We start from the raw sequence: 22452 nt of genomic DNA on the forward strand, positions 1-22452 counted from the left end.
GAGAAATCTTATACTGACCATGTTTCCTTAATTTTTTTTCTTTCTCTAACCTCATACCTTTATGCAAGGCATAATCTTAATGGAAAAATAGTGTTTGTAGACAACAATTTGTATAGCATTTTCTAGGGGGTCTCCTCCTACTAATTTCCAGCAAAAAGTGAAGAGTTGCAATTTGTGCCTGTAGAAGTATTCACCTGTACATTTAAACATGTCCATACTTATCTGTAACTCAGAATGGAAAGTGAAATCAGGCAAGTAAGGAAAACTCCACTGCAAACAAAAAGTTAAACACAATCTTGAATTAAAAAAAAAGACATTTACATGGCAACCCTACAAAGCATGTCAAGGAGTTAAATCAATACAAAAACAAATATGCTCTTTATTCTAACTAACTGTACTTTCATAAGATATTTGGCATATATGAGCATTGTTATTTATAAATAGTTGAAAAACACCTACCGTATTGATTCAGAGCAGTGATAGATTGACATGGTTTGAGTATAGTGTAATTACTGTATCCATGAAATGATTTAAAATATACCAAAGCAAATTAATCTTGGACGTGGGATATATGAGTCTTGTAAGTAGCCACCTTAATGCCAAAATATGTTTAGTGATCTGTGTCACAGCTGGCTTACTTGCTTTCTTGTAAGATGTATACTTTGCACAACATGACCGTGTTCCATGGCAAATCCATTCAGCCTCAAAACATATTGAAACATATTTTTGGTTGTTTGTTTTTTAAGACAGTGTTTGAGAGCCTAGTGATTTGAACAGTTTTGAAATGTCAAAGATTGGTTTTATGAAGAAGCAAGATAATCTAAACACCTAAAAATCAAAAATCATGACTTTCCAAAGGCAGTTTCTACCAGACAAATAACTCATTGCTTTGTTTTTTTGATAATGCAACAAGAAATGTATAGTAGATATAAAGTACCTGGAGAAGAATCGTTTACCAAGAAATTTTAAATGGGATAGGGATCAGGGTATGGGAGAGATTGGATGAGTGCAGTGGAAGAGAGAAAGCTAATTAGACTCAATGTTACAACCTTCATAGGAGAGACATCTGGGAAGAGGTGACAAGGCACAGGAAGTGCTCTAAGCTGTAGTGTGGTAAGCAGCAGCACTGTATGGCCTTAAAGATGCTTGAGCCATAAATTATATGTTTTTTTCCAGCCAATATCTTTTGGGTCCTCTGCACACTCTAGAACATAGAATTTCTCCTTGGATGAAATATACTGCAGAAGCAACAGAAATATTTTAAGTTTTCTTCCTTCCCTCAGAAAAGAAGTATGGCACAGCATGACTTTGCTCCCCAGTATAACTTTGTTCCTTCGGCTCTGACAGGAAACACAATTTAGCTGTTAGTTTGCCGGATCAGGATTTGGAATGGAAGTTGTGGGCATCACCTTCAGTGTCAGCTGAGGGTTTAGACAGGCTTGTGAAAAGGAAAGGGAGGTGGAGTGAGATTATTCTTGGCAAGATCAGTTTCACTCATTTTCACCACCAAAACCACTTTGCGCTTGGAAACCAAAGTGCGTGTGCATGTGCATGTGCGTGTGTGTGTGTGTGTGTGTGAGTATTCTAGCAGATGGAAAAGATAGAAGTCAAAAGGTAAATCTCACTTCCTACTACACTCTTTTTTTAATCGTCTGCAATCGCACAATGCAATCAGAAGTATTCACACATAGCTACTTTCACACACACAGAAGACAGAGGGCTGAAGCCTGGGATTAAAGTCTTGGATAGTAAAAAATCCCTTTGTTATCTGATATCTTCTCTTTCTTTAGGAGGGTGCATCAGGGCTAGAAGTAATAGATAAAACTGATTCTAGAATTCAACCATAGGTTTTACAGGTAGCTGTAGATGAGTTTTCATATCCAGATCAATTATCTAATTTTGTCAAAACAAACAATCGCAAGAATTTAATCTAATCTGCAAATCACAGCTTTTGTGATTTCTTAAAAGTGAACTGAAAAAGCCCACCTTTACCCAATACTTCAGGTTTTGGGACCTTGAACCAAGACTGCAGCAGAGTGAAGAACTTAAATCCATTTTACTAAAAAAGAGGTGTGAAGACACAGTGTGATAAATTAATCCAATGGGTGAAACCACAGGCCCAGGGAAAAAAAATCTTTAATTGTCACCTATTCATTATTTACTGAAATGGAAAACTAGTAAGAAGATATACTCATTTGGGAAGCCCTTGCCTGTAATCAGCTGTATAGGTGCCTATACATTTAATATTAGAATGATTTTAAAGAGACTGTTCCAATTTGTCCTTTGCTTTCCCCAGATGTCATCCCTCCTTTCATAGTCATTTAAAAAACAGAAAAGGATTACTGCTTGTGGTTCTGCTGGAAAATCTTTAAAAATCACACATCACTTACAGATAGTTCAGTAAAATCTTATTGCAGGATTTTGTTTGAAAAGAAATCCTGCTAAGCTGTCACATATCTGGCCAAACTAGCAAGAAAGCTTTCACTTTCAACTTATTTGTAAACTGAACAAATTTGAAGGGTTTGCGGAGGGACAACAGCATAAATCCACTCTCCCAATGACAGAATGCCATGTTAGAATTATTGCTCAGAATGAATCTCTAAGTTGCTGATAAGAATTTACAAACTTTTCCTTATTTATGATATATTCCCCTGGAGGGGCTAACATCTTATAAGCAGGACAGAAGAACCATTTCCTGTCCCATCAGATCAGTTCACTACCAGATCATGATCATCATGCATTCAGCAAACCACAATGTTGGAGATGTCAGTGAGTGAACTTGCAGCTCTCCTACTCTTCACCTTTCTAACTCTCCACCACTCTCAGTTATTTTAATGATTGTCAGAAGTGTCCATTCATGTCAAAGCATGTTATTTACTTCCCATTACAGACATGACATTACCTCACTCCATTACAAATTGAGAGAAACATATCGCCTTCCAAAGTTTAAGGATTGCACCATTACCTTTGAATAGAAATGAGCGCTGGCACTAGATGGCAACTACTTACAACAGATATTCTAAATGGAATGGACAAAGTTTCATTTTTGATAATGTACCAGAGAAAGCTAAAATACATCAAAAATACAGAATGAATTTATCATTCATATTGTCAGCACATCAAGTTTAGTCATATAATTCACAGGCTGATTATGTGGAAAGTCAATGAATTATATAGCTAAATATTTTCTAGTGGTTTTATGAATGATAGAGTTAATCAATATTGTACCTGAACAGAGTTAATCTCTAAGTGTTATTGCTAATAACTAAACCTTGAGAACTTTATCTTAAATAAACAGCAACAAAATTAAGAGACTATACGCTCCACACTGATTCTACAAAAAAGCAGTAGCTAAAAGTAGCACCTCATTACTTTTGATAGAAAGCACAAATAATATGTTTTAATCCAGTAAGATAGTCTAAGATAGTTTTATGGAGAGTGGTACCATTAAAACAGTATCCTGAGGTGGGGAGAGCAGATGGATACCTGGTTTCAAGAGCCTCTAAGCTGCCATATGACTTATAAGTCTAAATGGGATCTAACCTATGTTCCTTGATACACTGAAACTGAGCATCTATCATATGTATAGACAGTATACACAAGCTGAAAAAACAATCATTAGATATAAAGGTAGTTGTAAGTCTGTCAGTCTGTTTCTATCTGAAATAGAAAATTTTTATTTTGCTATCATTACTCATCCCTGATAGAAACTCTTTCTATGAAGACAATCCAGTAACCTTGTATATGCTTCTATAGCTCCAAATGTGAAAGGAATTAAAGAAATACAAAGTGCATGATTGCCATGAGGCTCACTACCTCAGTTAGATACCTAAGAAAGCAATTTCAGAAAGAAGCTGACTAAATTAACTAAACAGCTAAAGAAGAAAAAGATGCCTTTCTCAGTCTCAGAGAAAGATCACAGCCATGTATATTTACAGAATTAAGTTGAGAAAACAAGATTTTCCTACAGAACATTCCAGAAAAACTTCTGCATAACTACAGGGGAAGACTGACATACCAGGTGGAAGTTAGGTTCTTAAGATGCATGAACATCACTTTTCAAAGTTCTCTCTTACTTCTACATCATGTTGTTGAAAAATATTCCTTCAGTTCTAGCAGGAAAATGAAAAACCATGACAAAAATAGTGTATAATTATACAATTATTTATTTACATTAATTTCTTTTTACCTCTCAAAACATTTAACTTCTTAAAAATGCAATTAGGGCAGTAAAAAAAATTTAAATCCTGTATGAGTTCTCCCACCTACCCCACAGTCTTCAAAGAAACCTAAAAAAAAGCCAGATGTTGTTGTATTCTAACCCTCACAATTGTGCCCTTCAGATTCTACACAGCAGATACATGCAAACATATTTGATTTTCATAAGTGATATGAAGAAACCAGCAAGGTATGTACAGATGTGGTGGATGCTCTTACTGGTGTCACTAGGGGGCTCAAAAACTAGTTTGAAGGATACACATGTAAAGGATATGAAATCCTGGAAGAAGTTTGGTGGTACTGGCTAGGGAAACCAGAGTGTTTCCCAACAGCTCTTACAGCAATTCCCAGGCAAACCTCATCTCCTGCCGTAGCTGTTGGCTAAAATGTACCCCTTCGTCTACTAATAAAGACAAATAGGTACCTTCACAAGTGATTCATCTAATCCTAAAAGAGGCACCCAAGGGTTGATAACAAATGATTTATTATTTTGAGGTGTGGGTTTTGTCCATTGGCTATAAATAGGTCTATAATATGTAGCTCAAGTTTAACTTTTAGCCATCCTAGTTTAGGGATAATAAATTTCATAGTTTGCCTCCAGAGCTGATCCATGAAAATTGTACTGAATTGTAATTAAGTTGTAACAAACAATTATACAAAGCAGTGAGAGTTCAATAAATTCAAAGCACGACTCTCTGCATCACTGGTCAAAACAGCAACAAGCAAAGCCAATAACGTGCTGCCAAGTGAGATTCCAGAGTTTCTTTGATCCCGTATCTCAAAAATTTATTTTTTGAAAACCTGCAAATACTCAGTATTCAGGTCAGTTTAGATGTTACTGTGACTGGTGTATCAAAACCTACTCTCAATTAAATTCATAGAATGATCAAGCAGAAGTCAAGAAGTAAAACAAGGAATAAGCAGAAGAACCTCTGAAGACAAAATAAGTACAATGAAATAATTATTCAGAAATAGTTTCTTCACAATTAACTGTACAAATAAATAAGACGAAAGAATAATAGAATGGAGACTTACAAGCGTAAGTCCTCACATTTTCAAAAATTAATGCAAGCAAAGCTGCTGGCATGGTTCCAAAAATCTGCAAAATATTTATTATTTAGTTTTGTCCTCCTCTTTTATAATGAATTCACAATTAAAGAAGTTGTAATTATAATTCAGATACTGGCAAAGTACATTCTATGGTGTTAACCACTGATAGATTTGTAAACAAAAGCAGCTGGACTGGAATTTCTTCAAGGAAATATTTACATGCCAACAGTTTATCAAACTGAAAGTCTGCAGATAAATCTACACATGGGCATTATGTTAATGACGATAGCAACGGTGATTCATATTCTTAGTTGTAGCTGCTTTGCACTGCTACAGCTGTAAAAGAATAAAACCTGGAAGGAAAAAGGATAAGGAGGCAGGCAAGGGTTTTACTCCCCTGCCTCCTTTCAAGGTTAGAACATTTGTTACATTATACTGGAAATAATGATTAACAATAGGGCCATTGTCCAAGATTCTTTCACCTCTAAAGGCCAGATTTCTGGAGGTATGTAACTCATTTTGGATGCAACTAAGGACTTCATGGAATTATACAAAAGCACAAATGTCCAGTGAATTTTTAAATGGATATCCATGCAGTTTGAAAATTCCAGGACACAACAAAGCCTTGGAAAAACTAAGTATACATGTGTTATTAAATCTTCCTACCACTTCAATGCCAGAAAATATCAACAGCTGTTTTAAAAAATGCTACCTGCTTTATTCCTATTCAGCAGGCTCGATTTGCATGCCACTATCTAGGCCTTGGGATTTAAAGGCAATCACACCTTTGTATGAATACCTACACCCTACAGAAAAGCATGGACACCTTCCTATCAGTGTTCATTTGTCACCCTTTTGTGAGAGAGTTATATATGGCTGTAACTCCCACCAGAGTACCTCAAGAGTTCAAAATAGGACCATGACTTCAGTATATGTATTTGAATGCAAGCACAGACACACAAGAAAAGAATGAAAAACATTAGAAAAACATAAATAACAGAAATAAAGAAAAATAAAATCTCACGGCAGTAGGGTGCATAAATTTCAGCATTTAAGAATTTTTTTCAAGAGAAATTCAGAATAAATAGTATAAATAGAATAAATAAATAGTATAAATAGAATAAATAAATAATTAAAGCATTTCCCAAAGAAACTTCACCTTAATACTTAAAGCTTCTTTCACGTCAGAAATTCATTCTCTGGAGGATCTTGTTTTTAAGGAGAACTAGAGGTATCTGAAAAGAAGTCTCAAGTTGCAGCATCCTATTCTTTCCGAAGAGGGAAAGGTCCCTTCACTGCTCTTGCAAAGTCCTTGGAAGTAGCAGTGAAACACAGTGAACTGGGAACAGTATCCATCCAGTAGAAAGACTCAGACCCATTGGCTGCAATGAAAGATACTTGCTCAAAGACAGATAGCTGTGGGCTGAATCTTTCTTCCTTTCCTCTCCCAGACAAGACCTTCAGTGAGTAGCTGAATAATGGGGCAGCTGGTGGAGTAGTGACTGGAAATAACAAAGTACAATTCACAATGGCAGCAAGTACAGGTGACTGGACCTGTGTGCAAGCCACGCAATTTGAATGTGACTGGGGGTTAAGAGGGGTTTGTGGTATGGTATGACTGAGAAGTCATGTGTGGTTTGTATGCCAAAGCAAGAAATTTACTGGTTAATTATATGTAATCACCAAAGTTCAAGAAATCTGTGTCCAAACACTGTAGAGAATTCCTTCTGTGTCATTTTCTCTCAAAGTAAAGTTGGCTGTTCACAAAATCTCCTGAGCCTGACCCATACTAGATGCTACACCCCCAAGAATTGTAAATAATTTCAACTTCTTTGCTTGGTTGGCTGTTTTTGGGGTTTGAGTGTTTTTTGTTTGAGGTGGTTTTTTTGGCTGATTGGTTTTGTTTTGGGTTTTTTTATGTGTGTGTGTGTGTTGTGTTTGTTGTTTGGCGGGTTTTTGACTGTGTTTTGCTATAAACGAAGGAAGGCTACGGTAGTCTTGGACTATGGAAATCTGTGCCACATCCTAGGACATACTACTGTGTACATTCAGGGTGGTTGTCTTGCATAAGTAATGAGCCCTCTCCATATCCTGGAAGACTCTAGTCTACTGACTATATAAAGGACAGCACTTTTGCATGTACTCAGTAAAATCAGTGTATTGGGGAAGCACAAAATGTGAGCAGTTTTGTACACATCGACCTTCTGTCTCTTTTTGGGTGTTGGATCTATTGCACACCTGCAGAAGAACCACAGAGGATGGAAGGTTAGCAGAAACCCTCTCTCTGACTCAGAGAAAATGGCAGATAGGATCAACTGTGGCCAAGTGCTTCACGCAGTCCTTGTTAGCTCCTGTTCTGCCTTTGAGAAGGAGGCTGACAGAAATACCCTGTCTGCCAAGTAAATACTTGTTTTGAACTCTCTGTGGTTTGCAGACTAATTAGTTATTGCCCTATCTACCCTGGTTACTGCACTGCTAAAGCCTAATCAAATATGAAAAACTGTGTAAGAAATTTTTAATGTGTATTTTGGAAATTATACCAGCTAAGAAAATATAAAAGTACTAAAAAAAATGTCATTGAGGTGAAAGAGCAAAATGGAGAAGAACTGATGAAATTTGAACACTTTGATTTGTATCTCCATTCCTGTTGAACTTAATTCTTTACATGCAGTGAGAGAAGAATGGAATGAAAATCAAAGTAAGCAACTCTTTTTACCTTGAATGGAACAATATTTAAGAGAAACATAACTTTTAACACTGGAAACTGTTCATGATGCACAAAAACAAACTGTAGTTTCCCAAAATGTCCCCTGGTACTAATATTCTCGTTTACCATTTGCCATGGCCAAATGCTTGCTGATTCAAATAAAAGCACCTCACCAACAATTCGCACAATGATTTAAATTGAACTTGGCCAGCTTAGATAAAAAAAGAAATTACCTAAATTGGAAAAGAAATAAACCTTGCTCAAAATACAGTTTGCTCTTTCTACCCCAAATTAAATACAAAGGAATGATATAGTGGCACTCTCTTTAATGACCACTACGTAGATGAATATGCAGCATTTTTTAAAAGGGTGAAGTATTTTTAAACTTGAATAAAACATACAACTACAGACTATTAGAAAAATGCATTGTACGACTCATTTACTCAGGCAAGTTTTATAGAAGGGTCCAGGGTTAGTAGGAGTCCTAAGGTAACTGCCTGCTATTGTTCTCGGAACAAAATACACTCTTCTTACAGTCCCAAATATAATCTTTCTGAATGCTGATAGCGGCTTAGTAAATTAGAAGAAAAAGCACTAGTTATTGTTATCATAATCTGTCTTCACTCCAGTAACACCTGGAAATAAATAAAAAAGAACAATACCCTTATGAATCAATAAATAGCTAATTGATTTAAGCATAATTTATTTGTAAAAAGAAGATTTAGTGTAGCGAGGCAGAATATCCCTGATGTCATACATTTGCAACTTCATAAGATGTCCCCTCAGTACCCCCATGCCCAATTCAAAAGCCTCACTCAAGACAAAACCCCACCTACCAGCTTTAATTTATCAGCTCCACTTCAAACCCAAACCTCAGCAGGGTTTATGGGACCTTTTGGAGATGGTGCATTGCAGAGGGCAGCAGGTCCAATCACAGAGCGTGTTTCCATTGCTGATTGCTGTGATGCAAGGCGGGAAGGACCACACTATGACACGATGCAATCTGTTGCGCTTCTAGGACTGCATCACCTCACCATGGCATTACCAGCAATGAAGCTGCTACTGGTTGTCAGTCCTGGGCTTATGCAGAGTACCAGCTGCTAAGGCCACATCGCAAGTGGCAAAATCCAGATGATATCCTTTCACATGACTAAGTTCCACCAGGGAAAGAAACTGCTTTAGGAGCCTGAGTGCACCAGAAGCTCAAATGCAAGGCAAATTCATCCTACAGAGGCCCATTTTTGCACATAAGCTGCTCATGTAGATGCACTTTTAATGCATCTTTAAAAGACAGGAGCTACAAGACACCAGACCTGTCCACTTCTCAAAGTAAGTGGTATGAACACTTTCCCAAGAAAGTATGGGCGGGGCCATTCAGGTTGCCTCTTATTTTCAGTGGATTCACACTCCCTCTCCTCTCCATCAGTAGAGAGCTAATACTAAATAGTTACAGCTTGATGTGCGTGGGGGAGAAGCATGAGGAGGAAAAATACAACAAGAGAAAAAATGTGTTGTTCAGTGTAGTAGTAGGGCATATGGGTGGTTGGACCCTTGGGCTGTGGAACTGTGGAAATGGTTGGGATTGGCAGCTGTGTATTTCCTTCTTTTCAATTATTCTTCTAGGTTATGTAATGAGATTTCTGATGTGGTGAAATGCACAATACATCACTTTGTTCAACTAAGATTCTGGCTCCAAGAGGAGGTTATGCCCATGCTAGGCATCTAGGTGCCTCAAAGGGGAACTGATACATCATTATCAGTGCCCAAGCAGCGTTCAGGAGAGTCATGGAAACACTTAGTAAGCATTGCATACTTCAAAAATGCACTTTATTATGATTTTGAATTAGGTAGGTGGATGCTGTTAGAGTTTCTTTTTTCACATTTTGAATCCTGAAATCACTGAACTCATTTTGTACTATAACCATTACCTTTTTTCCTCCAAGTTTGTCTATAGCTTACTTTAACTTTTTGCTGTGATTTTGTTTTAAACCCACAATTCATCACTTGGGTCTTATCTTCTATATAAGATCTATATATGCCATATATACATCTGCAGCTTTGTAGAGGTTTGTGTTGGAGGCATATAGGATAAGATTTTACCCGGAAAACCTGAGAATTAGAGCTGCTTTATTATTAATAATTATTATTAGTATCATTATTTACTGCTTCTGTAAGGTGTCCTGTGAAGCTGCTCAGCTTCCAGCACTGAAGTGGCTTCAAAGGGTAATACTAGCATCTGTTTCCCAGAGGTGTGCTTGTTATTGATCAGCTCACAAAGAAGGTAATACTTTATCTCTGTCCTCTTCAATTGTTAAATTGAGTTCAGATTGTTCAAGAGATCCATGTAGAAACTTATTTCTGGCTTCCAATATATCATCCCATCACCGAACAGCCAGAATCTGCAGCATCAGTTTGGTCACAGTGAACAGAAGCCAAATGGTTATTAGTTGCTTCTGAATTGAATTGAAAACGATGTCTGCTTGCCCAGGACCCTGCCAAATGAGTTTGTTTGCTGCATCTGTATCTTGCCACATCTTTCTAAAGAGAGTATCTTTAGAATCCATTTTCTCCTTATTGCATCACTATTTACTTCCATCTTGACAGCTGAAATCTCCTCTTTTCTGCCATCCCTATGTTCTGTTCAAAATTCTGTTGCAGCCTTATTCCTTCAGCCTGCTTTCCTTACCAAAACTTTCCTTTTCATCTACTTTTCAATTCACCCCATTATTAGCACTTCCAAAACAAAACCACTACAAAATCCTTCAGAACTGAGTCCTAATTAAATATGCTTGTACCATGATACAACTTCAGAGACACTGAAGCCCAAAGCCACTCCTTTTGCCTCTCCAGTTTTAAAATGCCAAGTTTAACCTTTCCATACGTCGGGCTCCCAATCTTCTTGACAATGCTTACTTGACAGAGAAGCCAACAATCCAAATTGACTGCTTCAAAGTCCTCAGTATCTCAGAATGGTAAAAATCTATAGAGCTACAAAGTAGTTGGTGGCCTTGCAGGACCAGTTCCAAGAAAGCAATTTGAAAAAAATGAAGGAAATACATTTTTAAAAAGGGATCTGTTCCAGCTCACCATTTCCAATTTCCTCAAAGACTATCTGGCCAGTATACCCAAGAAAAGGACATCAACTTACTTTCTTTAGCCCAAACAGCTGGTTTTTTATATTATTTGACATATTATTTATTGTCTTATATTTATTTATTACTAGAAAATTCATCTGATATCTGACTGACAAGTTGCTAGAGCTTATAATTCTTATTATTTAAATTAATTATATCTGTATTAAAATAGGTGGCATTTTTATCCTCTCTGTATTCACTTTCTGTATCTTCTCTCACATCTTGCTGTTAGTGCAGCTCATTCTTCTGGCCTCCTGATATGGAAGATCAAAAAGCTGTGAATGCTTAAATATATCCCAGCAATTTCTATTCTAGATCTGATGACTGCTATTTATAGGATAAAATTTTGCTCCTTGTTAAGATGGACGCAGAAAGTGTTATGCCTAGAAGGGCATAATGCAAACAAGCCTTGTAGGTCTAGAAACACAAAAAACTGAGTTTGGAAGGGATCTCTGAAGGTCAAGCAGTCTAAACGTCTATAAACTGCAGACAGTTAGACCAGGTTTCTCAGGGCCTTGCTCATCCAAGGTTTGAAAATCTCCGAAGATGGAGATCCTGGAACTTCGCAAAAACTGTTCTAGTGCTTCATCTTTCTCATTTTGACTTCTTCACCTTTACATCCAGCTGGAGTTTCCTTTATTTTTTTGTAGCAGGGACCTGTTTTCTTGTCCTTTTGCTGGATACAGCAAGATGAACCTAGTTCTGTTTTTATTAATCTAATTTAGAGCATCAATTAATCAATTCACTGAAGATGCCAACCATTGCTACTCTAACCTGGACGAAGAAATCATGTTTCTCCATAGATCATGTGCAAATTCTCCCAAGTTGCTTAGTATTGCACAGTACTTCACTTTTAGGTGAACAAAGCTTCCAAGTACTCTGGGTATCTAGATTTTATTTCTAATTTGATTCCTTTTAAGAGCTTGAATTCCAGAAAGTCCTTGTTTTCTCTCTCTTTGAAAGTGAAGCTTTTTAAGCAGGCAGCTGTAGCTTGAAATGGTGTGATACTGCTGCTGGTGGAACCATCATCATTGATCAGGATGAGCTCCTGCTCAGCAAAGGCTCACTAATACATTCCTCAGTATCCCATGGATGAGTTAGCAGCTACTGAAAAAATAAGTTTCACAGAACTCTGGAGCTAGGATATTTTGTTTTATGAACAGCACTGAAAATGCCTGAAGTTTGGCCAGCAAAACTGGAAGTACCTGTAATCAGCAGTCACACTTGAAAGTCTTGGCCTCAGTCTTTGTTTATTGCAGTCTTGTGTCAAATAACATGTAAGCACATAACAAATGAAGTAATTTTCAAGAATTTCTAGAACCTTCAACAAATAAGAGGTTTGCCTTTCAGATCAAAACCTGACCTTGAAATCTCTTTTCATTGCAAAAATATAAAAAAAGTTAAAAGAAAAAATTCTCATTTGAGTCTGTCAGTTCTTACAGGATTTTCCTAAAACTTTAGACGTCTAGCTGCTAACTCTGAATTTCTTCAGGATCTGACCATAACTGACTACTAAGTTATAGGCAAGATATATTTAGCACAATCTTGTCTTGATTTTGATCTGAGCTTTGGCATAATTTTTGTTTTACTTAAGTCACAAGGAGTTCCAACATCTGACTATCTATCAGCCCATTCAGCCTCAGACCTGCTAAATGCCAGATACCTTGCACAGATGAAGCAACTATTTATTAATGGAGGTAGGGTGGAACTTATGAGAGTACAGTTCCTTTCTGCTGAAAGGGATTATTTCCTGGGATGCTTAAAAACATAGAGGTAGGTTGCTAGTCTGTTACTGTAGAGATAATTTGGGTTTCAGCATGAGCCAGACTGAGATTAATGAGTTTATTACTTTTTACCCTGCTTTAGCTGTGCCAGAGTTTATAGCAGGGGAGCTGGCTACAGTGTAGCTGGGATCCTTACTAATTCAGACATGCCGGACATTTTAATGCAGGCAAAAGGAGACTGTGATTGCCCTATATACAGATGACCAAAATCCTAATCAGCCAGCCAGCAACAACAACCTGCTGGAACTCTGTCAGATTCATGCTTGCCTGTCAGCCTCATGCTTGCAGTCCCCAGGCCATCCGGGGTTAGTGGAATGGTTTTATCCAAGAAAGCTAATCTATTCTGCTGTCCCAAACAGGTCTGCCCCCTAATGAAAGCAGAAGTGTTCATGTAGGTATGGATAAGAAAGGAAGGGAAGAGAAAGGATGGGAAGAGAAGGCAAGCCAAGGCCAGGCAAGGCAGGACAATAAGGGAGAATACTCAAAATCAGTCATACCTCTCTGAATTTTGAATTTTCTGTAAGAAAAACCAACTTAGTTCCAGATTTACTCTTAAATAACCATCTTGACTCTAAAAAAAGCAGCCTGTTTTTTTCTCACAATGCCACCTGAAGATATGCTAAGCCAGAACTTTCTTTCTCTAAATGCCTGTTGAAATGTCTAAATACTTGAGGTTTGTTAAAAAAAGCGTGTTTCTAAATACATTTTATCAAGTGAAGGAGATTTGAGACAAAACCAACAGGATTACCGCTGCATTTTTGAAGTTAGAGGAATAATATTGTTTTTTCCACCAATGTGTCCACTTTACATTATTCAGCACAAAGCTTTGTGAAATAAGAATCATGGGAATATCACAATATAAAGGAAAAGGTACAAATAACAGCTTCATAAACTGAGAAATGTACATAAATAAATCATGTAGATGGGGGCAGTTTGCTTAGCTGGCAAGAAAAAAAAATGGAAAATATGCTTGTTAAACAATAACCACAGAGTGTGCTTTTATGATGTTTTTCACCACAGTAATTCATATTAGAGATAGAAGCAGTTGCATGTTAAATAAAATCATTCAGCATTGTTCTCCTCACACTACAAAGAGCTGACTTATGTTGTTTTTAGATGCCTCCCATTAGAAAGTAAATATTCCTCTGATGTTATACATTTCAGAAAATTTAATAAAGATGAACTGTAAATAAAGTCGCAGGGAGATTTCAGACAGTTTTATTAGCAGATTGTTGAAAAGAAAAGAAAATTAAATACAATAACAGTAAACGTGGTTCTCACATTGAAACCAGGCTCAAATAACTAGGCTACCATAGAAAAATTTCCAATTCTTGCATTATGATGTAAAAACAGATTTTTGTACAGATTTTGTACAACAAAATTCGTAATAACCTTTTTCATTTTTAGAAAACTTTAAATATATAGATAAAAATAGACAATTTTCATAGGTCCTACATGAAGATGAGTATGTTCTGTTCCAAGGGCTTGCATAGAGCGCAAATGTGGTTATAATATAGAACAACTAGACATTAATATCTTTAAGATTACAAAAGCATATAAACAATAACATGAGCACAACTTTTCTTCATAATCTATGCAAAAAAAAAAGGAAAAAAATCCAAATCAAAAACCAAAACCAAAATACCAACCCAAAACCTGTAAAACTAAAGAGGGGCAAAAAATTTCAACTTACGGTAACATCTCATGTTCTGTAATATTTACACTGTTTTTAGCAAGATTCTTTCTAAACATCCAGCTCATAAATTGGTTCCCCTTTAATCCTTAATACTTCTGTTTATGTACCAAGCCAAACACTGAGGCATTCCCAAAGGTCTTGAAAGAATATACTGTAAAACTACTAAACCTACTTACAGGTGACTCTATGCAAGGAGCAGAGCAATGGTAAATGCTAGTACATATTTCAGTTGTAGGCTTTTAATTCTCTTTCAGATATGAATGATTCAAAAGCTTGCCACAAGTCCATCTAACTTTACAGCTGTTAACCCTTTAAAGACTGCATATGAAAAAACTGGAGTACAGAATCCCATATGTGTTTAAGCAACTATGAAAATCATGAAAGAATCATGGTTAGAAAATAACATCACTACAAAGTGTTAGACAACAATATTTAATGAAAAATATTGCTCAATATTTCTTTAAAAAAATTACTGTGATGTGAACTTGTATATACATCTTTCTATTGTTAAAAAAGGATTGTGGTGGAGTAAATATGAACTGCAAAAAATAAATGTGTACCAGTATTGCAAGGAAGACCTACAAACTATAGAAGCTCAGTGCTAGAGTTTACAAAACATTAGATTTTTTTTTCGGACAAAATAATATTAATATCCAATCAGAACTACTTTTAAAGAAATATTTGCTTTAAGTTAGGCATCTTAGACATTTAAGGTTTTGATATGTTTCCATGTAATAAATAATATTTTATACGCATAAAACATTAGATGAAGAAAGCATAATCACAAAACTTACAGTAATAGCACTGATTCACAAAATCAGTCTTTAAAGGGGTAACCCAAAAGTACGCAAAGCAAAGAACATAATTTTTAGTAATGTAATAAGCAGTGTTTTGCAGCTTACTTCCAGTTATCAGCACAAAGGTGAAAACACATATTGTAGCTTTCATAAAGACAGTGAAAGTAACACATAACCATCCTTCCCTAAGACAAGGTGGGAGGGACAATAGACTTCAACTGTATCACTCAGTTCTACGTGGAATTGGACTGATACATCAAGTGTTTGTTAGGTTTTCTTTTTTTTAGCAACATTGACGTAATATGACATTAACATATAAAAATATTTCTGGCATTTTGACTTGCTGCTCAGCCACAGTCCATTCTTAGAAGTGCACTAGTCAGGGCACTAACCAGGGCTCAATATACAAATAAAAGTGGCTGATACAGAATTCTGACTTGTTACCAGATGCTTAAGATCTCATTCAGTAATACTGTGACTCCAGGACAAATATTTACATGCCTGCATGCGTTAAAACTAGAAAGGTGTCTTTCTGACCAACAGGGTGACAAAACAATATTATCTAAAAGTTTCATTTCCTAAACTCTAGATTTCTACTGCATACATAATACCTTCCTTGTGTGATCTGTGTTATATACTGTACATGTGACCAACATTTTGATAAGAAGCAAAGTCTTTTATTTCATAAACCCCTGCCAGTTTACAATGAGAAATTATTATTTTTGTTTTTTTTCTTTTGTTTGTTTTATTTTAGGAAAAGAGACTTTGTGAACAGTAAAACAGTTTGTTTACATTCAGCATTTCTTTTCACTTACACAAAATTCCATTTCACTTAATGTATTCTAACATATATGTGTTGGTCTCTTGGAAAGCATGTGGAAAAAATGTCTTTAGAAGAAAACCCTCAATCATAGTTTGAAAACTGAATGTATCAATTTTTTCTTCTTTTCCTTTTTTTTTTTTCCTTTTTTTTTAAATAAGAATCCTCTTATGCCCTCTACGAGTTCATTTCTGAGCTGTCTTGCTGGTTTCGGTATGGTATAACAGTCTGTAAGTGTACTTGGACACTGCTGGAAGGATCATTGGATGTGCTCAAATATAGAATCATCAGAGGAGGAGAGAGTCTGCATTCCTTGAAAAAGGGAATACTCAGCCTTGTTCTGACCGCCTGTAATTTTGGATACAATAGTCCGGCGCAGAGATGCAGATTTTCGCTGTGAGAACAGTGCTACTGTACATTTACACACATTCTCTAGATCTCCAGGTTGAGCCACAGGAGATAACCAAAGGAGGACACTCTTGCAGAATTCTTTACATTTTTGAAGAACATTGATAAATGAAGTTGAGGAAGTTGGTTTGAAAACATTTTGTTTCCACAGAACTCCTTATGAGCCAATGTCTTACTGCAATGTTCTTTACCGTAGCACACGTATGTTCAGCAGGAAAAATTCAATACATGACAGTAGTTTTCAAATAAAGTCTTCCATCTAAAATATGAAAGAGAAACATTTGCTTTATATATTTATATCTGCAATGACTCAAAAAGAGGAAAAACCCCACAAGACTTAAAATCTCAGCGGAAGCAGTCATGTAACAAATCTGTAAAATGTCCCCTATGGTACATTTTGTCTAAAAAAAAAGAAAATCATAAAATATGAATGTCACCTTTGCTATTTCATCTGACAGTGGCCAAATTAACTCTGTTGAAAATTACACGCACTTTGCAAGTTGTGAAAACTGTAACAACTTCTGAAGCTTTAATGTATGCTGGACTCGTATCAGTGCTAGGGCACTAGGAATGTAGGTGCAGCCTCTGTGCATGTGTTTCTACTGATATGCAAACATAACTGAATAGTGCCGAACAGCAATTATTTCCTTCATGGTTGCAGAGCAAAAAAATCTCCTTGCATGCAATCGTTAGTACTCCCATCGCTAAAGGCATAGCTCATACTTTCTGATTTAGCTGTGTTGTTAAATATACCATGTAATGTAACCATTGTGCACATTTGTAGCTATTTATATAGAACCCAGTATAGGATATTTAATCGGTATCAGTGAAGTATAGCCTCCTTCCCCCCATAAATGAGATTAACTGAACAATTACTATGTTAAAGATGTAAGCACGTTTCTCACAACATTTTTTCTACCGAAGTGAGGAGCATATATTTAAAGTGAGATATGTGAGGGAACATGAGAAACTATAAGCTCACCTAGCCAGTAACTGTTGATCTAGAAAAATTTGAAGAGAACATACTGCCACCACATATTTTCACCTAATTTGTAAGTACAAAGCAATTTTTTCTTCACTTGGGACATGAACATCTTATATACACCTATTTTCATAGCAATATAAAGATTAGTTTTTAAAAAACAGAAAACAGACAGAAAAACTTCTTAGCTTTCTGACCTGTAGAGTAGAAAGTGTTGTCCCCATGTGAATAAAGCACATTATGAAGCAATTAATCCTCCCCAGTGCATAATTACTAAACACTACTTATATTTTAGAATATAAGCATTTGCAAGTACAAGCTGTATCTCAGCTCTGAAAGTTTGCATGAACTTCTTATTTAAATCTAAGTAAATTCAGCAAATATTTCTAAGATTTCCGAAGTTTTTATTTCTGTTTTGGATTTCTTAGTCCAAAATTTTTATTCCAAATCAGTCTATAAAATTTTTATTAGATATACAGTAAAAATTAGATATACAGTGAAGAAATTGTGTGACATAAACCTGTGCAAATGAATGCTGAAATTTTTTAAATGTTTGGTTATCATTGAAACATGTGGCATCACGTCCATGAGCTTACTGTAATTGTTGAGAGATAGAAAAGTTTAACCTGAAAGCAGACGAAAGTACACCATACACAGCTGTAAAACCTTCTGCACATCCCTTTCCAGTTCTATCAGAACTGCTGGGAAAAGCAGGAGACTGCAGAATCACTCTGCTGCAGTGATTCTTATCTAGTGTCCCTTTGTTTTTCCTTTTCTCCCACTAGGTTTCTTTTGTGAGCTTCTGGGGTATATGCCCTTCTGCTACTTTCTCCCCATCTTTACAATTTTTTACCCCCTTTCCCTACTTTTTCATGTTCCTGGCTTCCTTTTTTTTTTTTTTTTTTTTTTTTTTTTTTTTTTTTGTTTTGTTTTGGCAGAGTAGATGATAACTTTCCCACTAAATAAAAGTGCTTCCACTCAGAACCATTTCCATTCTCTTCTCTCTTTATGGTCTTTTTTTGCACTGAAGAGAAATAAAAAGCAATTGAGGAAGGCCTTAACTTAGAGACTTTTTTATTATTATTTGATGCATGAAGACCAACAAAAATGCTTATGGGAATTCAGGAGAGAAAGAAGGAGCCTCTGAAATGGAGCTTGGTAAAACCGAAGGCCTGGAACACCATCTCCAAGGAAAACCTGCATCTACAGGATAGCCAGTGCTACTCCTGGCCACGTTTCCATATAGTTCGCCCAAACATATTGAATAAACACAATAAACATTTACAGCACTACAGCTGTCTGGATACCTCTGTAGGAGTATTATTCTGCATATATACAAACACTTTGGCTATCCTGAACGTACACTTGCTAACGAATGCTATGCATAATTCCCTTACCTTAACATTCTGATAACCTGCAGTCAGTAACTGATTTTATTTTACTATACTAGGTCTCCATTTACCTTTTAAAGTATGTATTAAAACATATTCTCAATTAAAAATACAGCTGCAGGAAGCAGAATCCTTGTAGCAGCCAACAAAAGATGAACAGCAGTACAGTTTCAAAAGTCAGCTCTATTTTACACTGCTTAAGGATCCAACTGGGCAGTGAAATCAATAAGAGATTTTCCACTTTTAGAAGAAGACACTATCAGATCCTGCATTCTGTATCCGCAGACTAAGACAATGAACAAGAATAGAAATGGGCAGCTCTACAAAGCACCTTCCTTACTAAGTGAACAGATACTTGTTTATATACATAAGTTCTCTTCAACATCTTCATTAATGCCTTGGCCACAGGACTCAAAGGAATACTAAGTAAGTTTGCCAATGACACTAAATTGGGAGGAGCTGCTGACTCCCTGGAGGGCAGAGAGGCCCTGCAGAGACACCTCAACAAATGAGAGAGGTAGGCAATCACCAGCCATATGAAGTTTAACAACGGCAACTGCTGGATTCAGCACCTGGGATGGAGAAATCCTGGTGTTGTACACAGACTAGAGAATGACAGGTTGGAGAGCAGTGCCATGGAAAGCGACCTGGGGGTCCTGGTCAATGACAAGTTGAACATGAGTCAGCAGTGCCCTGGCAGCCAGGAGGGCCAACCCTGTCCTGGGGAGGATCAGGCACAGCATTGCCAGCTGGGCAAGGGAGGGGATTGTCTGGAGGGGAAGCTGTATGAGGAGCAGCTGCAGTCATTTGGTTCAGCCTGGAGGAGACTGAGGGGAGACCTCATTGCTGTCTTCAACTTCCTCACACGGAAAAGTGGATGGGCAGGAACTGATCTCTTCACTCTCATGACCAGTGATAGGACTTGAGTAAACAGCATAAAGCCAAGTCAGGGGAGGCTTAGGTTGGATATCAGAAAAAGGTTCTTCACCTAGAGGGTGGCTGGGAACTGGAACAGGCTCCCCAGGGAAGTGGTCACAGCACTGTGGCTGAGAAGTTCATGTAGCCACTCGTGAATAACGAGCAATAGGTGAATAGCAGTGCACTTTAGAAATTCAAAGACTTCAGCTGTGCTAAGAAAAACTCACAGGTCTGCAGAGGAATGATAACCTCACATCACAAAGTGGTGACCAAATACAATCCCTATATTTAACTGCTGTCTCTTTCCATTGGTGACTCCTACTACCTTGTTCCTATCCACTTCTCTCCCTATTCATAATGTTCTGAGGTTCTTCCCAAATGACAGGAACTTCTCAGTGTTGTTGCCAAAGCCACCAGAATCACTTCGCCTCTAGGTGTAGCCAGAGCTCCTATCTGAATACAAGTGGAGTATTACCACTGATAGGCCTTTAATGATTTCAAGGTTAGAATCACAGACAAAACCTACAAATCATGAGAGTGATCAGCAAATCGAGCCAGCTCATCCTTTGTAAGGCAATGTGAAAATGCCACTACTCCTAAATCCTGAGCATGCCTGTGCCTTCTGCCTCCTGATCAGCTTTAATTTAACAGCTACACAGGCCTGTTGCATTACTTTGTTCTGTTAACAAATGCAGAATTTGTCTATCAGCATAAAAACAATTTAATGTAGAACAAATATAGAATATTTTAGTCACACAAACATATGCATACAAACATATACTACACAAACACACACACAGAGCTTTCACTAAGGATGTTTACAACACTGGGGTATATTTTTAGCCTACTGAAAACTGTTGATCTGTGGTGAAGTTTCCCAAATTTACATACTGTTATATACAATATAAACACATGAAACTTACTTTTACTCTTAGGAAGTCAAACAAAAACACAAACTGGGAAAATACTGCTAAATTTCTAAATAGAACAGTGTGTGATTAGCAGATTGTCATCTGTTTTAATTGCTCTTTTGCAAATGGCAGTGTTCAGCAAGATCACACAAGCTCATGCTAGTAACTCAAACTGAAAATGCCACTACTCCTAAACATCATTTGTTTTTGTCTGTGGATTGGTATGACAGAAATTCTACCCAGTGAGGGAGTATTTTTTTTAGATCAACTCTTTTTAATTAAGATTCATTTCGAGGATTTTGAATGAACATGCCCAAATAGTTAGAAGGTCATAAATGTTATAAAAAACAAACAAATGGAACTGACATAAAAGTTTGCAATGCTGAAACAAATCATATGCCTTGAAATGCATTCCCACAGAGATGTCATCTGGGGAATGATTCACATTAGTGTTCTGTGGGCAGCTTGCAGTAAGTACCTCTATGGGCCCAGCATTTTCAGAGGTAAAAACAAAAACCCACTCAAATATTATTACTATTAATATGCAACCTTGTAAACTGACAAAGATGTGCAATGAAATGTTAAGTTTTGTCTTCAGTTGCAAACTAAATAAGTCATCCATTAGATGGTAATGTGTGTATTTCTGCCACTCAGTATAAGTCACAGTGGGGTTGTTTGCCACCCAAAAAATCGTATTTTAGTTTATATTCTCCGAGCTGCTTTAAAAATAAATGTAATAACAGTGATCATCATGACTATAATACTGCAGTCTTTGGTTTATGAAAATCTTCAAATCAACGTCCAAGGTATTCTGTCACATCTGAATTCAGTCACTTGCTATCTTATAAAAGCCTACTGAGGTAAATTCTTCTTAGGAATCAAATAGTGTTTTCTGTAGTTAGGAGCTGAAAACAACCAACCAATTGTCCAAACAGACAGAAAAATACAGTAGAGAGCTGATAAGAAAGAAACCTCCAGGGTGCAGGTTAAGAGGGAAAAAAAAGGGCAAAATACTTTGTGAGAAGGAAAATCACAGAGTCATAGAATGGTCTGGGTTGGAAGGGACCTTAAAGATCACCAAGGACCACTCTCCTGCCGTAGGTAGGGATTCCTTTTACTAGACCAGTTGCTCAAAAAATGAATGATAGGATATGAAATCTCAGTGTGAGCTTTGGAAAGTTAGGATGCCAAGGTTTGAATAATTTTTTATCTTTTTTTTTTTTACTGTAATTTGTGAACTGTAGAATAGTAAATCCCAGCCCATGATCCAACAACCCGTACATCAAAGTAGCCACAGTTTTAGTCACTAGAATTCCTAACTTCTTTTAACATATTTTTGTCAAATATGGACAGGCCAGTGATAGAAGCCAATTTTCACTCAAAATGGGTCTTAAGGGTATTTGAATAGTGTATCTATTAATCTCTTTGTACTTTCAAAGAACAAAGGTTGATGTCTCTCGTTAATAAGAAGTGAACAATTGAAGACAGGAACTTTATTCCCAACTACGACTGAAATTTTCTGTGATTTTGCTTTTTTTTTTTTTCCTGTTTCTCTGTTCTCTCTTTCAAACTTTCTGTTTCTTCCCCTTTCTATTTTTTGTAGGTGGGATTTCATGTACTTATGGTTTCTCAGTCT

The 22452-nt window shown here is 36.7% G+C and overlaps 1 protein-coding gene across 5 annotated transcripts in view; it reads right to left on the reverse strand.

The window, feature by feature from the left end:
• Nucleotides 1-14095: 14095 nt before the first annotated feature.
• DACH1 (dachshund family transcription factor 1) overlaps nucleotides 14096-22452 on the reverse strand; it is a 355980-nt gene continuing 347623 nt past the window's right edge. For 4 of the 5 annotated variants that reach the window (XM_032099932.1, XM_032099931.1, XM_032099934.1 and 1 more), the window contains one exon: nucleotides 14096-16873. In XM_032099932.1, the coding sequence (XP_031955823.1) occupies nucleotides 16836-16873 (38 nt within the window). In that variant the 3' untranslated portion in view covers nucleotides 14096-16835. The remainder of the gene's footprint in view (nucleotides 16874-22452) is intronic. The other variant, XM_032099933.1, reaches the window with a different exon arrangement.

The sequence above is a fragment of the Corvus moneduloides genome, chromosome 2 (assembly GCF_009650955.1).
Source record: "Corvus moneduloides isolate bCorMon1 chromosome 2, bCorMon1.pri, whole genome shotgun sequence".
Taxonomy (NCBI): Eukaryota; Metazoa; Chordata; class Aves; order Passeriformes; family Corvidae; genus Corvus; species Corvus moneduloides.